Source organism: Denticeps clupeoides, chromosome 15 (assembly GCF_900700375.1).
Source record: "Denticeps clupeoides chromosome 15, fDenClu1.1, whole genome shotgun sequence".
Classification (NCBI taxonomy): domain Eukaryota; kingdom Metazoa; phylum Chordata; class Actinopteri; order Clupeiformes; family Denticipitidae; genus Denticeps; species Denticeps clupeoides.
The window spans coordinates 12,135,044-12,151,381 of NC_041721.1; the positions used below are offsets into that span (position 1 = coordinate 12,135,044).

A 16,338-nucleotide genomic window follows, 5' to 3' on the forward strand; every position below is an offset into this window, starting at 1 on the left:
ATGTCAAAAATTGTTAATTGGAGCAATTCTTTGGTCTACTGGTTGAGCTGCCTAATGAGGATATTAACAATGAACATAAAAAAAAAACACACACACACACAATCATAAAGTCACACTGCAACTGCCTCACTTCAGTTTCCCTGCTGTGAACTGTTCATCTAAAATGTATGTGTAGCCACGTTTTTCTGAAGAACAAAATGGAAACCATTATTTAAAAAAGTCAATACTACATTCCCTTCATTCCAAAAAGTTCAAAACGTGTATATATATATGTACTTTTATTATTTTATATATATATATATATATATATATATATATATATATATAGAGAGAGAGAGAGAGAGAGAGAGAGAGAGAGAGAGATTTCTCAAATGCTACATTGTTAGCGCAAAGATTTACCATAAAAAAAATCCATAAAATCCAACTATGTTCAGCTATGAAAGCTGTTTTTTATAATTGTGTTTAAATTATTAAGTTAAAGAAATTAACTATGGTCTGTGATTAAATGAACGGAGCATTTGAAAGGCCCTTTTAATACTGCCGAAGTTATTAAATGAAGACACCGTGGTGGAGGTGTGTTCCACAGTCCCTTCATGTTGGTATAAAGATATATTGATTTAAGGAAAGAAAGAAAGTAAAAGTACCATTGATATTTTGCTTTGCTTGTATAAATCTGCTGGGCTCTATATAAAATCTTTAATAACAATTTGGATAAGTAATAATAAATAAATACATGTAGGCTAAACTAATATAATTAATTTTTTAATTGGACTGTTCCTATAGTGAAAAAAGGTAGAGGTAAAATTTAAGCTGTTTTTTTTTTTTTTTGTTGTTGATGGGAATTTTACCCTAATTTGCACCCAATGCATTTAGGTAGATGGGTGCCTTTAACCCCCCAAAATCATTATGTAAAAATATTATTTGCTGTGATTGAGACAAATCACACAAAAAACAACATCCAAATTATAAAAATTAAATATTTACTTATTGTGACAGCGTGAGAGATATTTTGTGATAATGTCATCATTGCCATGAGAATCACCCAGGATTGAAGGAAGTTTTCCCTGCTACTATTCAGGCCTGTGCTGAAAACTGGAGTCAGTGGAGTTTAACCTACAATCCTAACCGCTTTCTTTAGCCCCGCCCCCCACACCACATGATTAACGCTACAGACAATAAGCACCTATTTCTTTTCGAGTGCGCGGATATTCTTTTCACAGTATAAAACAGGTATTGCTTTATAACGGCGCGACATGAAAGAAGTGTGTGAATTAGCTTACTTGCTGCAAGGTGTTTGTGTTTTTAACCAGATCTGTTGTTTTAAAGGCCGCCTCAGAGCTCACAACAGTCCACTAGAAGAAGCTACATATGCCAATAATTTATGTACATTTTATACAGACAAGATGCATCGGCTTGGTCCACTGACATACATCTGGTCCTACGGCCTTGAAGAGCACTTGTGGTGAAGGAGCTTCCTTTTCTTGACTGCGAAGAAATCTAAGGGTGGAGAAAAATTGTTAGAGTGACAGCCCCTGCAGACATAGGTGTTCTGGATTTTTCTGAAAAACACAACTTGTGTAAGCTTGTTTAACGATTCTGTTTCACTGTACAGTTGTCACTTATGGTCTGAACAATTAAGATCTACACAATTAAGGTACAGTAGTTCCCATCTCTCACCTGTGATGGAGGCTTGCTTTCTTTTCACCCCTGTGGTAATGGTCACCGGCATACTGTCTACATATGTCCTCCTGGCCGTCAGCTCCAGGTACTCCTCACTGGAGACAGAAGATGGGGAGGAGCTGGGAGAAGATCCTCTGGAAGCTCCAGCCACCGTCTCCCCCCGCCACCGCCCCAACCCTGCTGCCACTCCATCTGCATTGACCACCCGGCTGCGGTAGAACGCTGGGACATCCTGGCTCGGCAGCTCCTCCCACTCCACCACAGAGCCCGAGAGGGGCTGGTCGGCATGGAAGTCAAAGTCCCACCGTCTGCTGGCCACCTCTACAGTCATGCGCAGCAGTCGCTGGAAGTCCTGCTGCAGTTGCTGGTGGTCCACTGGACCAAACAGGTTCCTGCGTACCCCACCCGACGAGCGGCCCCGGGCTTCCTCCACCCGCAGCTGCCCAGCCTCAGAGTCAGATGACACCAACGCCATGTCCCTGCAGCACAGAGCAAATCATCAGGGTGACATTCAAATGAAAATGGCAACGGATACAGAGTGGTTTAAGCCGCGTGATTTTCAGCATTTCACATCAATCGCACATACTATGCTGCTCAGCATCTTTTCCCTGGTCATGTAATGCCTGTGTAGAATCAGTGCAGTTTTCTCTATTTGCGGATTGCGGAAAACATCACGCGCTGGAAAAGTTGAGAAAAGTTCAGAGCAGCGTTGCCAGATTGGGGAAGTTTTGGAAAATAATAGCTGAGGCAGACAAACTATTTCATGCTAATTTGAACCAAGCCACAAAACCGCATAAAAATTTTGTCACAGACAGAATGTATGGGGTGAAAAAAAAGGAAAAATCTGACTCCAGCAAACTGATAAGACCTGGCAACCCGGATTCAACCCTGTGCTGGTCTGTAAATGGGTCTGCATGCACAGCAAATACAGCCCAGTTTTACTCCGAGCCTTTTAGGCGACAACCTGTTCCACCTGCTCTGAGGGAACAGTGAGCGTCACTTCATCCAACCTGTGCATGAGGAATGTGTCACCGTCACTGGACATTCCAAATTTTGACTGTTAATTAGCTTGCCCTGTCTAATGTATTTCACACTCTACCTCTGAATTTAGTAATATAAACTCGTTCCACATTTAGGAGTGGGTCAAACTTTTAGCACCATAGTATAGTGTAGTAAAAAACATAATTGTAAAACGATTCTGTTCTAGAAGTTCTACTGTATCCTGGTCTCGTTGGGGTAGAAGGAAAGGTTGAAATTTACCTGGCAGTAGCAGTACACCAGGCTGACTGACCCTCAACTCCTAACTACCCTCCTTATAAAGGCTGAAAAAATAAATGTCATCTTCCCCTCCTTAAAACACATTTTCCCCGCGTAAAAAGAGCCGTTTCTCTCCCCCACATCGCAAAAAAAAAAAACGGCGCGTCCAGGGATACTCGTCACTGTTCACCACTGTTTACACACGATGGAGAAACTACTGCAGCGTACCAACCAATCAAGGGCAGGGACGGCGCAGGCCGCAGGCGGTGATGGTGCAGGTTCGGCCCAGGGGGTGTTTCTCAATACTGGGGGTGCACAGGGTTCGAGTGTGATGAAATACAAATCATATATTTACTATTAAACATTTAAACTGATTGATAATTGCTAAATAATAAGTCTTTATTAAGATAATTAATGAATGAAATTTACGATTGAGATAATTATGCAATCACTTATATTTTTTACCTACACACACAATATATAGGATATAGTAATATCATTATTGTGATTGAGCCTTAAGCTATTTTTGATAACTGCTCATATTGTACTATTTTTGTAAATATAATTTATACCTCTTGTTTCTCCTTCTGCATTGAGCGCATACACACACACACACACATACATACACACACACATACATACATATATATATATATATATATATATATATATATATAAAATTTATTTTTTTTATTTTTTTTCCCTCTCCTAAGAGGGTCAGCCCACTCCTCCTCTCCCCCCTCCTGCACCGGGAGATGTTTTTCCCCGAAAAAAAGTAGGCGCGGCCTCCAGATCGTATTACCACTACAGCAACAACAACCTGACGGACCCGCGACGATTTAGCGCGAAGAAAGAAAAAAAACCCACACAGAAATAAAGAGAATGTTTCCGCAGCGTCGCACGGCGATCGTGGGTACAACTTAACAACGATGAGAAAAAAAGGATCAAGTTTGGACGCAGCAGGAGTTCGCGTCAGATGTGGGTCAACCGCAGTCACCGCAACACGCGCACGGCCGCAATTTACACGTCGTGCGCGGATCGTGCGCCGTGTAGAAGAAGCAAATGGTTGGATGCATGAGGTCGTTGGTTCTTTCCTACTCAAACCCCCTCCATGCAGTGCGAGTACCAGAAAGCAGTCGCGTTTACAGTAACTCACCATTCGCTGCAAACGTGCGATGGAGGTAAACGGTGCTCAATTCCAACTTCGCAGGAGGAAAAGCTCCAACAGTCGTCCACGTTTTCTCCCCAAAAACCAAAGCGTCCCCGATCGTCGCGGGCTGTCGGTGCCGGTAAGCGACGCACCTCAGAGGAGTGATTGTCGGCTCGGATCGGCTCGGATCGGCTCCCTCACTGCACCGCAGCCTGGTTTGTTGTGAACCTTGGACGCCGTGGCCCCGCCCACCGCCAGCCCGACCACGTGATAACGATCAGAACAATCGGCCCTTCGGGGCTGGACCGCTGCCACCAAAAACAAACGCTTCAATTGTACAAATCCCCCGTTTCGGCGAATAAACTTGCCTTTTTTTTCGGAGCACGCATGTTATACGCTTGCTTTCCCAGACTTTAGACGCTCGTAAAAATTTGGCTTTTTTTTAGGTGACGCATTATACATTTTAACAAGGTCTATTTAGTGTGTATTTTGCCTTCATTAAAGGTAGCAATATATTGTCGTGTGTTGTCTGCATGGTGTGCAGCGCATTCTTTTTTTTTTACTACTGAAAGAGTTTAAGAACTAAAGCTAATATATAATGCTAATTTCATATATATATATATATATATATATATATATATATATAATGTAGCTGTATACAATTTTTGTATACAATTAACAAGTGTGTGTATGTGTGTGGGGGGATTTATTTCGCAGAACTGCCTGTTTTTCACGTTCTTGCGTATTTCTCTCGCGAGATCTGGCAACTTTGCCCCTGCGCTCGCAGCAAAAAAAAAAAAAAACGCTCGTCGATTAAAAAAAAATAAAAATGAAAAAGTCCGTCGGATTAGAACAAGAGAAGCGCGCCGGAGTTAAACGTTCGGTACGAGTTCGTGTGCAACTTGTATCGTTTCGTTCGTCCCTCCCGGTCTGTGGAAAGTAGGTCACATTTCTTGGCCCGGACGCCATTTCCCCCCTTCTGCAATGTGACACACATTCTCGTGTTTTGCTTGTATCACGTTTTCTCTTGGCGCTGTGCCGCCGACTCGAGTCACGTTGACGTGCAACGTGAGTGGCTCAGACCCGAGAGCGTTTCTTCCCCTTCTGGAAACGGGGGGACATTTCTGACCCAGTAACCTATTTATGCCTGCTGCGACCTTTTTTGTACCAAAGTGGTTTTTTTGGTTCGTTTCCACGCAATTTGCCATTAAAATATAAAGCTTTTATTAATTAGTGTTCGATTACATTTATGGCATTTAGCAGAAGCCCTTGTCCAGAGCGCCTTGCGACCAGTAGTTAGAGGGACACTCAGGGTTAAGTGTCCTGCTCAGGGACACGGTGGTAGTAAGTGGGGTTTGTGTCTTCGTGGTCCTCTGATTGATAGGCAACTAGGCTATTGCCACCCCGGTGTCCATCATTAATATTATTACTACCAGATAATAGTAATTACGGCTGCTCATTTGCCGTATAAAACCTGAGAGGGAGTTTTTGAAGGTTGTCAGCACGATAAAATAAAAAAGTGAACCGCCAGAATGGAAAAAGGACCCAAGTTGTGTTTGTGGAAGTACTCCCCTCGCTGCAGTTCATGCAGAACAGGGGCAATATAGATTTGAAATATTACAGAAATATTACCCTTTTTATCCAGTATTTTAGTGTGCATATAGGACATTAAATTAAACAAGTGCTTGCAGGTGCCAGTAAACAATACTATTAACAATTATTATTATTATAACAGTTTAATAGTAGGCAGCGTGATTCACAGTCATTTATTGGGAATGGCCCACCGCTTCGTCCAGAATATTTTGTCAGTAGTGGTCAGAATGGGGTGGACTCCACAAGGCCGCTGAAAATGTCCCGTGGTATCTGCCACCAAGGCGTCGACGGCAGAGTCCTGAAAAGCCTCGATGGCGTCCCACGGCATCTGACAGATGAACTCCCCGCTTACCACAGTAACATCAGAACACTGTCCCGATGATCCTGCACCTGGGTGACAACACCACTGCCCTGTACCACAAGGCTCCTGGGATATTTGTGTTCCATGGACAGCCTCAATAACTTCCTTGCAGCCGCTGGAGATGATTACCATACTTGACTCTATGACACTGGTCTGGTTCCAGTGCTTGTGAATGAGCCGGGATTAGGAAGGGTGAGGTCATCTCCTGGGAATGCTGGCTGGAGGACGCTATTTTTCACTGTGTGAGAGGAAGCCACTTCATCTTCTCTTATTAGATGGCCTCTTACATGAGCTGATAAGTTTTGACGTTTGAAGACACTGGACATTGGGGACATTTTACTTTCATGTATCTTCATGAATTCAGACATTTCCTAAATCCTCTTGTACAAAGAAGCTGGAGCCAAACTAAGCAATCTGGAAGTGTAAGCATGAAGAACATTGTGGTGAACGGCCATGGCTAATTTAGCTTTGCTTGTTCCCCAGATCTGCATTGGAGGAAACCACGCCTTAGACAACTCAAAGTCCCAGGTTTAAACCGTTACCGTTCTGTTTGTGTCAGGGTAAGACAACTTTAAAACTCTGAATTGTCATTAAATAAAATAAAAGCACAGGGGTTTGTTGGTAGAAGCATTACCTTTCCAAACGAATGCCTCAGTCGTAGTGCACCAGTTAATTGTCAAGCAGACAGTGGACATGTCTCTCAAGAGTCAACGTTCGGGGACAAAGGTATTATCCATGTGCGCGTTTGTTGATTGCATGTACCTCCACCTCCCATTGTTCCCTTTTTTTTATCTGTTTACTTCATCAGTTGCAACATGCTGACACGGCCCACAACACAATGCAGTTAATCGTCGGCTTAACATTCTGTCTCGCCTTGATATATATAAGTATATATTTAAATGTACAGTCTTTAGTGTTGAGCAATTGTAGTGTACAGAGTTTTGAATCTGATGAAGGGAGGTCTTAACACTGAGATCGTAGTGGTTCCTCGAACAAAGACGGAAAACAAGGGTGGATCGTGCACTGAGCTCTGAGGTTTTGGAAGAACCTTCCACTTCAACTCGTTTATTTAACTCTGCAGAATCGTTTTATTTACCCAGGCCATAGGTGGATTTTAGCATTTATTTTGCCATATGCATTTATTATAGGTATGTGCTATACGTAAAACAGAGTTTGTAATACAGTAAAACTGTTTGAATAAACTTAACTTTCTTATCCACATTGTGGCTGTACTCACACCTCTTTGGTGGTCTGCATATGTATGTGACCTTGCAAAGAGCATGGGACATGTACAGTTTCAGTTCAACAGGAAGTACGCCGCCTCTTCTAAATATACAACAACCTACACAGGAGGAAATGGAGGGGACACCCTGGGCAGGTGTGCTGGGGTCCTTTAGAAATCACTGAAGAAAACATGATGTCAATACAACCAACGTCACGGCGTCTTTAAAGTGGCCCAGTGGCAGTGATCGTCACAAAGTTTTGCCCCAATTATCCCAGGAAGGAAGAGCTCTTTAAGAGAACCGAAACTCAAAGGAGTAAACTGTCACTACAAACTAGTCAAAAAAGTTATGTACTTAACAAAAAAGGTGAAATAACTGAAAACATGTTTTATATTCTAGTTTCTTTGCTCTGATTACTGCTTTGCACACTCTTGGCATTCTCTTGATGAGCTTCAAGAGGTCGTCACCTGAAATGCTTTTCCAACAGTCTTGAAGGAGTTCCCAGAGGTGTTTATAGTGGCCTAGTGGGTTAGACACTCGCCTATGAAACAGAAGACCCAGGTTCAAATCCCACTTACTACCATTGTGTCCCTGAGCAAGACACTTAACCCTGAGTTGCTCCAGGGGGACTGTCCCTGTAACTACTGATTGTAAGTCGCTCTGGATAAGGGTGTCTGATAAATGCTGTAAATGTAAATGTTTAGCACTTGTTGGCCCCTTTGCCTTCACTCTGTGGTCCAGCTCACCCCAAACCATCTCGATTGGGTTCAGGTCCGGTGACTGTGGAGACCAGGTCTCCACTTTTTGTTAAGTACATAACTCCACATGTGTTCATTCATAGTTTTGATGCCTTCAGTGAGAATCTACCAACATAAATGGTCATGTACTGTACTTTATATATATTTTATGTATATATGTTTGTGTGTGTGTGTGTGTGTGTGTGTGTGTATATACATATATATTTGTGTAAGGTGAAACACTGATGACGACTGAGAGAAGTGTCTGACTTCCCTTTTTACTCTTCTCAAGGTTTTTCAGCAGGTTTAGGGGCTAGAGGGGGTGACTCTGGTGATGGGATAGAACGAGGGAACACAGGTTAAAATGGAGTTAGCCGGGGGTTGATGAAGTGTTTGTTTTTTGGTGGATGGCTGGAAGGTGTGTAGGTGGAATTAATTTTGTGTGTGTATGTGTGCGCTTCATTTCGAGTGTGTGTTGTGGTTATGAGTGATATTTCAGCTGCTTTGAAATCCTGGTTTTCAATACAGATTTTTTTTCTCAAAAGCACACAAGGGTGTAGACGGGAAAGGAAAGATGTAAAAGAATATTTTGGTTTTGTTCTGACATGTGTATCTTAGTGTCTGCGAGTATGAATCTTAAATGTCAATGGGACCCAAATAGCCTACCCATTCCTAGAACTTACACTGATTATGGGTTAGTGTCAGGATAACACCTATCAGCACCTTTTATATATAGTATATAAAGTGTATACGTGTGTATATACATTTTCATTTATATATACACTTAATCCACTAATAGTCAACATTTTGTGTCATTTATGAATAGTAGCAGTAATTAAAATTCATCTTTCAATGATACACAGGTATGGCTAACCATTCATTTTAAAAGCAGGAACTGGCCTCTTAATAAGAAGGCTGCACTGTAGTGTGTGTGTGTGTGTCTGTGTGAAAGAGTTGGGGCGGGACACCAGAGCTGATATTTTTTTGGAGGGTGGAAGGAACCATTTAGGTTCACTCTCACAAGCCAGGAGTGTTTTAATTTCTGAGTACTGGGAAGAGAAGGAGGGGTCCAGTGGGGGAGCTCCAGCCCAAGCGTATGGGGTCTGAGCAGACCTCCAGATGTTGGCTGGAGGGGGAGCTCTTGGGGGCTGAGGTGTTGATGGTGACTGGGAGACGATTCTGGTCTTTGGCCTGATTTGGCGCAAAAATCTGGTCCTGTGAGTCAGGGAGGGATTATTAAGACCCCCAACTTCTCCTCGCCCTCATGCCTCAACTCCTTCAATTTTTGCTACTCTTGCCGGGTTTTCAAAGGTCAAATCTGTGAGGCTGCAATTCCAGAAAGCAGCACTACAGAATGGCACGACAAGCAGAGGTGAACAAACATTTTAATGTCTATATTTTAAAAAAGCACATTAAATAATTTATAAATTACAATCAAAAATGTACAATAAAATAATTTCTTGAAAAATAAAAAATAATGATGTCAGTATGTGTTCGCATGTTAACTGACTTTGTTGCATTTGTGCGGGTCCAGTTGTGCGAGGTCTCTTTCAAAAGTTGGCCAGGAAGCTGAGGCCTGCTGAAGTTCCACAGAGAGGAACTGAGAAAGTGAGAACTTGAGAAATTCTTGAAAAATTGTGTCTCTTATGTGCATTGGTGTGTATGTGAGAAATTGTGTGTATTTGTGTGAAAGAGAGAATAACAATGACAAAACAAAGATGACAGAGTAGCAGAGTAGTAAAAAACAAAGTTGTTTTTGAGTAGTTTGTCTGCCTAGCATCATTACACCAGAAGGCATTGATGCACAAATTGGGCTTTAATCAATGTCCATAAAAGAAGGATGCATCGGAATACATGTAACAGAGAATATGGATTCAGTGCACATTATATTTTACACAGTAAACATTTGCTTAGATAAAAAATACATGCAATTTATTAACATTGTAAGTAGGGGCACCAAGGGGCAGTGGTGGCCTAGGCGTTAAGGAAGCGGCCCTCGTAATCAGAAGCCAAGGTGCCACTGAGCGAAGCACCGTCCCCACACACTGCACCTTTCATGGCTGCCCACTGCTCACCAGGGGTGATGGTTAAAAGCAGAGGACACATTTCGTTGTGTCACCATGTGCAGTGTTTCACAATCACTTCACTTACAAAAGAAGCAGTAAAACTTGGCTTTTTGTTTTTGTTCGTGGGCTCCATCTAGTGGTATGACAGGACATGCACAGAGGTGAAATTTAAGCATCAAACCATCTGAGGGATTTCATTGTTGAAAGGTATAAGTCAGGAGAAGGATACAATCACTGGCTGTAACATGTAAATCAGTGAAAACGGTAATTGAAAAACGGAGGAAATTAGGGTGGAAGCCTAGTGGGTAAGACACATCCCTACACAGTAAGGTGTGTATTTTACACTTAAAGAGTTGAGTTTATCTCCCACTCAAAAGCAGAGTATTTTACCGTATGGCCAGTGTTGACTTTTCAGAGTTTATTCTGCTCAATTTAGTGTCAAAATTCACAATGAAATTTGTACAAATATTTGACACTGAGATTTATTCACAGAGTAATATGATTACACGTTATAGTTATTTTTAACTCCAAATTTAGTTTAATGGTACCACTCTAATTACACACTGTATTGCTATATCATTTTTGTTTTTCTGTTTTTTTTGTGGTTATTTTTTAAATATTCATCATATGATGCTACATCAAACCTATCAAACCTATATTATGTAGCATGTACCTACTGGTTACATGCTGCCAACATGTCCTCACTTGATATCAGTGAAACTATAATAGCATTATAGTGCAGGAAGGACGGGTCAGGAGTCTGGGTTGTGGCAAGTCCCTTTTTATTTAACCCTCACATGCATCAACGAATGTCCCATCATCTAAAACTCAATCCACCCGAAACAGAACTAATATTCATTCCAGCTGATTTTTCACCACATCAGGATCTTGCTATTTACCTGAACACCTCTCAGATCTCTCAACACACAACCTTGGAGTAACTGTAGATCACCGACTCTTGGGATCTTTTGTATTATATTTTTCTAGTCCATTCATGTTTGATATTGATTGATTCACCATCTAGAATTTGTCCAAACCTGGTTGCATAATATGGTATAATGGCGACATTTTAAATTAAATAAGTATAATATTGAACTATTTTGATAACATTGAATTACAGCTATTGTAAGAGGTTTTAAATGTAATTAAGCTTTGCAATTTATATGTAGATTTATTTGGCCAGTGTTCATGTATCTGTCAATACTAAACCAGGTGACCAGCAGTATAGTTGTGACCAGCAGGTGTAGTTGTTCCCATAAGCTTACTGCCGTAAATGATTTCTGGATTTTATTTCGAACACATGTAGTTTGTGTATTAGGAATGGTTGATGCAGCATGTCATTCTGCTCTGTTTCCTCCCATGCTGCAAATTGATTTACACTAAAATTGACAATGATGAACTGCATGTTCTAGTTCACACATGAATATCTGTTTCCATATGGTCGTGCGGCTTTCATTCCCATCTTTCTTTTTTACTTCTGTATTCACTTGTGGTGTTCAGGCCACACACCCTTTTCTGTGGCCTTTTGTTATCTTTACAGCCCGTGTTCACTCACATTCCCTAACGTGTCTGAACGTGTACAGTGTGAGCTCTGGTTGTGCTGACAGCTCAGAGGGAGACCAGTGCAATTGATGGGCCACCAGGGAAAAAGTGCGTCCTGACCGTCCTGCTGTCATTTTTCCAGCCCAGCCCCGTGCCAGCCACACCACACCCCGACCACACTTGCCCCGTCCTGTTTTCTTTTTGTTTTTTCCACCTCGTGTCACTGAGTTTATGTCTCTTGCTCTGTCAATAAACCAGCTGTCACAATGACAAGTGGAATTTTTTTCATTAGCGAACCCCGGGGCTGTTCTGCCAGCGCCCCTCTCATTCCCTCACTGCCTGTCGGAGTCTTCTGTTCGTGGCTGGATCTTAGCTGCCGCGCCACAGTTCATGTTTGCGTCCCCATGTTCCACGCCCGACTCTTCCAACCAGTGGACCTTTGATTAATGCATCCCCATGGCCTGTGCTGAGTCCTACACAGTGGTTATAATTCCTCTCCAGAGCAGCCTCTACAGCATGGATGCCCAGCGCTTCTTCTTCTGGGTGAGTCAGAGAGCGGCTACCTTACAGCAAATAGGACAAATAGGTGTGGTCATATGTGCAGTACACGATGTAAAGCAAGCTCGGAAACCAACATAGAGAATAAGTTCAGAGAAATTGGAATTTTCTACATATCTTGTTTCCTGCTCCTTCAAACAACATCACAAATACCTGAAAAGATCATTTTACATTCATAATTCACACACAGCAACAAGCCTAATGCTTCAGCAGAGGCTGTTTCTGACTGCACCGTCATTATTAAATCATTCCTCAGCTTTGTTTTCCATCTTGCCTCTCTGTCTTCAGCTGAAGCGTCTAAAGGACCTGGAGCGGGAGAAGGACAGTCTGTGGGATGGCCTGCAGGTTGTGGAGCAGGCCCGGCTCTGGTACCAGCAGCGCCTGGAACAGAACACAGCCCGACATGCCAGCGTGGGAACTGAGGTGAGGGACGAGGTAGCGCTAGTCCTGTCCGAAGCATTACTGTGGCGGTAATATGGAAATGTAAAACAGTGTACTCTACGCTTTTTTATTCAAATAGACTGAAACAGTATCCTAGTTAAGTACTCTCTAATATTGTATTTATGACTGTCAATAAAATATTTAGCTATTTCTTGAGACTAAAGTTTAAAACTAATACAGAGATAAGTGTGGGAAAGAGGCTCAGACATGAAATGACAGGGAGATGATTTAGTCAGTTAAAAAAAAAAAAGAATTACCCTTTTGGGGTGTAACTTACAGTAACTTAAATGGAAATAAAAAAAATCTTTTACTTTGGTTTTTGGTCAATTAGTTCAGTGATGTAATTTTTTTAGAAGGCATGCCTCAAATTGATGTCAAGCGCATGTCACATTGTTGCACCGGCCATTTGGTTGCTGTTCCACTAGAGAGCAGTATAAGGCCAATAAAAACGCAGATGAATGACAATGGGGTTACGGTTGAAGTTATGACTGTCTCTCTATGTGTATTTAATCAGTTGTTGGTTTTCTTTGTCATTGATTTGAGATTAAGTTTGAGTGCAAGTCTTTATGTAGGGATTGTCCTCCAATGAATTTTGCATCTGTCTTATAGGTCTACTTTTGTTAATGTCATTTTTTTTTCTTGCAAAGGGTGTTTCCTCCTTGTTGCTCAGGTCTTGTATCCAGAGAGCTAATGGCAGTCTGGGTAATCTGATGAGTGAACCCAGTGCATGGTGCTGTGCAGACCTGGACACTGAACTTAAATGGAGGAACATAATGCTTGTTCGGGTGAGTTGCTATATTACGGTGTTCTATGCAGTTGACGGTTTAATTCCTATTCTAACAAAACAATCTTGTCAGGACTTGCACTTGGTCATAGTGCTCTGTTTATTTACAAGGAATCCGGCCAATCCGGTTTCTGGTCAGTTATTGAAATTCCATTTTTGTTTGAAAGTCGCCTTTTCTGCCTTACAGGAGGTGAGCAAAATGAATCGCCATATCTCCAAGCTAGAACTGGAACGAAACGGTGTCCTTCAACAGCTGAATGAACTAGGATATGTCTGACTGCGCCTATCTTCAAAGCTTTGCGAATGAAAAACATTAATAAACGTTTTGTTCACGATTACAGTTGTAAATGTGTGTATTACACCGATCTAATGTAAATGGTTTCATAGTTATACTGTAGCCTTGTACAACACCCTGGGTGAGACCCTGCCCTGCACCCAACTGTCACATGTATGTCCTGGCAACCATGACCCCGAAAAGGGATAAGTGGTTCTGGGACGTGAGTGAGTTTGCACAGTCACTCTCCAGTATCCAGGTTATTTGGTTGCTCTTCCACGAGAGAGCAGTATACGACCAGTTAAAAATGTTTTTTTGAATTTATGACTGCACTGAAAATAGTAAACCATACCTGTCGTTTGTTTAATGTGTTTTTTCTCATTCCAGTGGTTAAAAAAATCTTTTTCTTTTTATCTTTTTTGCTCTTTTAAACTACACCGCCAAATGTACACCTATGGGTAATCTTTTTTTCTTTACTATAATGCTAATGACAGCAGGTTTGTTTGGTTTATTACATAATGGCAATGCCAAAAGTATTGTATGTGGCAGATTACTTCAATTTTAAGTTTATCCAATTTTTCAGTGTGTCTACCCATGTATGTTTAGTCAATTGTGGATTTTCTTTGTCATTTCTTTGTCAAGGAATTGTGTTATACACTTTAGTCTTTTCATCTGTAAATACTGTATAAATTCTCCACTGAGTTTACACTTTTAATGTTGCTTGACATTGATTGGGAAACATAAAACATGTTATAGATGTCAAATCAATTTTCATTGATCTTTGCAATGTTTTAAAATGCCTCGGTTTTCAGTACCACCAGGTGATGTATTCATATATTTAAGACAATATTTATAATTTTGACCATGTATGGAATTTAGAAACTCAAACAAAAATTCTAAGTTGTGCACCATTCTTGCTTTCAATTGCTTTTAACCATCACCCTTGGTGAGCAGTGAGCGGCAATGACAGGCAACCGGGGAGCAGTGTGTGGGGACGGTGCTTTGCTCAGTGGCACCTCAGTGGCACCACGGGATTGGAACCGGCAACCTTCTGATTACGGGGCAGCTTCATTAAGCGCTGGGCCATCACTAGCACTTCAATCATTCTTGTGTGTCTGTAATTGTCCTTAACTACTGCACTTCCTCACTCTCTTGTCAACTCTATTGTCATCTCACTATTTCCAAGTGCACAAGATTGTGAAGCTTTGGAGATTCACAGTGTGCAAAAAGACAGGGTGCAAATGGAATAACACACAACACATAGCGCAACTTTTCTCATGTGCAACTGTTTTGTTTGAGTTTTGGACCTCATAAAAGTTCCACAATGTTGTATACTTGTGCTTCAGGAGACCGAAAAAGGAACAGTTTTCACAGCCCAAAGTCCAAGAAGTCTGAAACACTGCATACATAGTGCTGAGTGCTTGTACAGTTTGTGTGTGTGTGTGTGTGTGTGGGATTGCCGTTTCTGGGATTTCTGTGTGATAATGCTCTCGCTTCCGTTTCACCTCACAAAGCCCTTGTTGCAACACGCTAGCCATTCCTTCCCTGGTGGTCCTGCACAGATTCTAGCTCAGCTGATAAGACACATTTCGGGCTTCCTCTCCGTCGCTCACCACTTTTCAAGCATAAACACACTCAGGCTGTAGTGACCTGCAACCAAGTCAAAAAAAAAAAAAAACAAGCGTACAGATGCATGCTGGTCCGTTTTATTGTTGTGACGAGGCTATTGATCAGGTGATCACTGACTGTATTCTGAAGTGTGCACCACCGTTTTACCCAGAAAATGTTGTTTGAATGTTATTTTATTACCCTTTTGTTCGTGCCCTCCAACTATGTTGTTTTCATTTTTCACCCAATCGTTTTCTGATCTCAGAAACAGGGTGGTATGGCAGCATTGTTCACCTGATCTTTGCTTTTTAATATAAAAACCAGAAGCACTTGACCAACTTTTGATGGATGTGTTTACAGACGATGTGTGTACATACTGCTGCTTTTGTAGTGACAACCTGATAAAACTCCCATTCAAACAAATGGACGCAACAAAAACAAGAAATTGTTCGGTTACAGCTCTGCAATTGTGGAATTTTTATTTACTTTTTTGCCTGCATGATTAAAATCTGATTAAAATCTCCATTATGGCAGCCACGGCGGAACAAGCTTTCATGTAAGTAGCTCCTGTTCCATCTTCAGTGCTTTGCCATTGAACCATCAAGACCAGGGTACCAGCATCTTGTTAATTATCGGGTCCTATTCACCCCTCTGCATCACGTCAAGGCCCTGTCATGCCTCCCTGACAACGAAATTCCGTCTTCCTTGCCTGCAGGGTTCACTGGCGCCTGTTCCTGCTGGTCCCTCACTCGCCTTCTCCTCCATTAATGCTTTATCAGTGAGGATGGCATTAGGAAGCGTGTGGCATTTCCCCATAGATCCGTCAAGGTTTCCGAAGGCAGCAGATGCAGGTGACATGCATGCAGTGGTTCATATCGGGGCTTCCTCTCATCAGCTGCTGCGGGAGCGCCGGTTCGGAATCTGAGGATTATTGAGGGGTTCTGCTGAGGAGGAATCACTCAGCTCCAGTGTTTAATTATTAAGCTAAAATAACTGATTGATATTCATATCGGTTAATATATGCTTAATAAATTACCTTTAGAGTCAAAACATTGTTAAACTGT

The 16,338-nt window shown here is 41.8% G+C and overlaps 2 protein-coding genes across 2 annotated transcripts; one reads left to right on the forward strand and one right to left on the reverse strand.

The window, feature by feature from the left end:
- Positions 1-780: 780 nt before the first annotated feature.
- cdkn1d (cyclin-dependent kinase inhibitor 1D) lies at positions 781-4,325 on the reverse strand. Its single transcript, XM_028953868.1, has 3 exons — positions 4,094-4,325; positions 1,678-2,159; positions 781-1,497 (listed from the first exon to the last, which is right to left on the reverse strand). The coding sequence occupies exons 2-3, from the start codon at positions 2,153-2,155 to the stop codon at positions 1,439-1,441; spliced, it is 537 nt and encodes a 178-aa protein (XP_028809701.1). The 5' UTR covers positions 2,156-2,159; positions 4,094-4,325; the 3' UTR covers positions 781-1,438.
- Positions 4,326-11,836: 7,511 nt separating this feature from the next.
- On the forward strand, positions 11,837-14,210 carry LOC114765272 (suppressor APC domain-containing protein 1). The gene is made up of 4 exons (XM_028955366.1): positions 11,837-12,152; positions 12,456-12,590; positions 13,256-13,393; positions 13,580-14,210. The coding sequence occupies exons 1-4, from the start codon at positions 12,066-12,068 to the stop codon at positions 13,667-13,669; spliced, it is 450 nt and encodes a 149-aa protein (XP_028811199.1). The 5' UTR covers positions 11,837-12,065; the 3' UTR covers positions 13,670-14,210.
- The last annotated feature ends 2,128 nt before the right edge of the window (positions 14,211-16,338 follow it).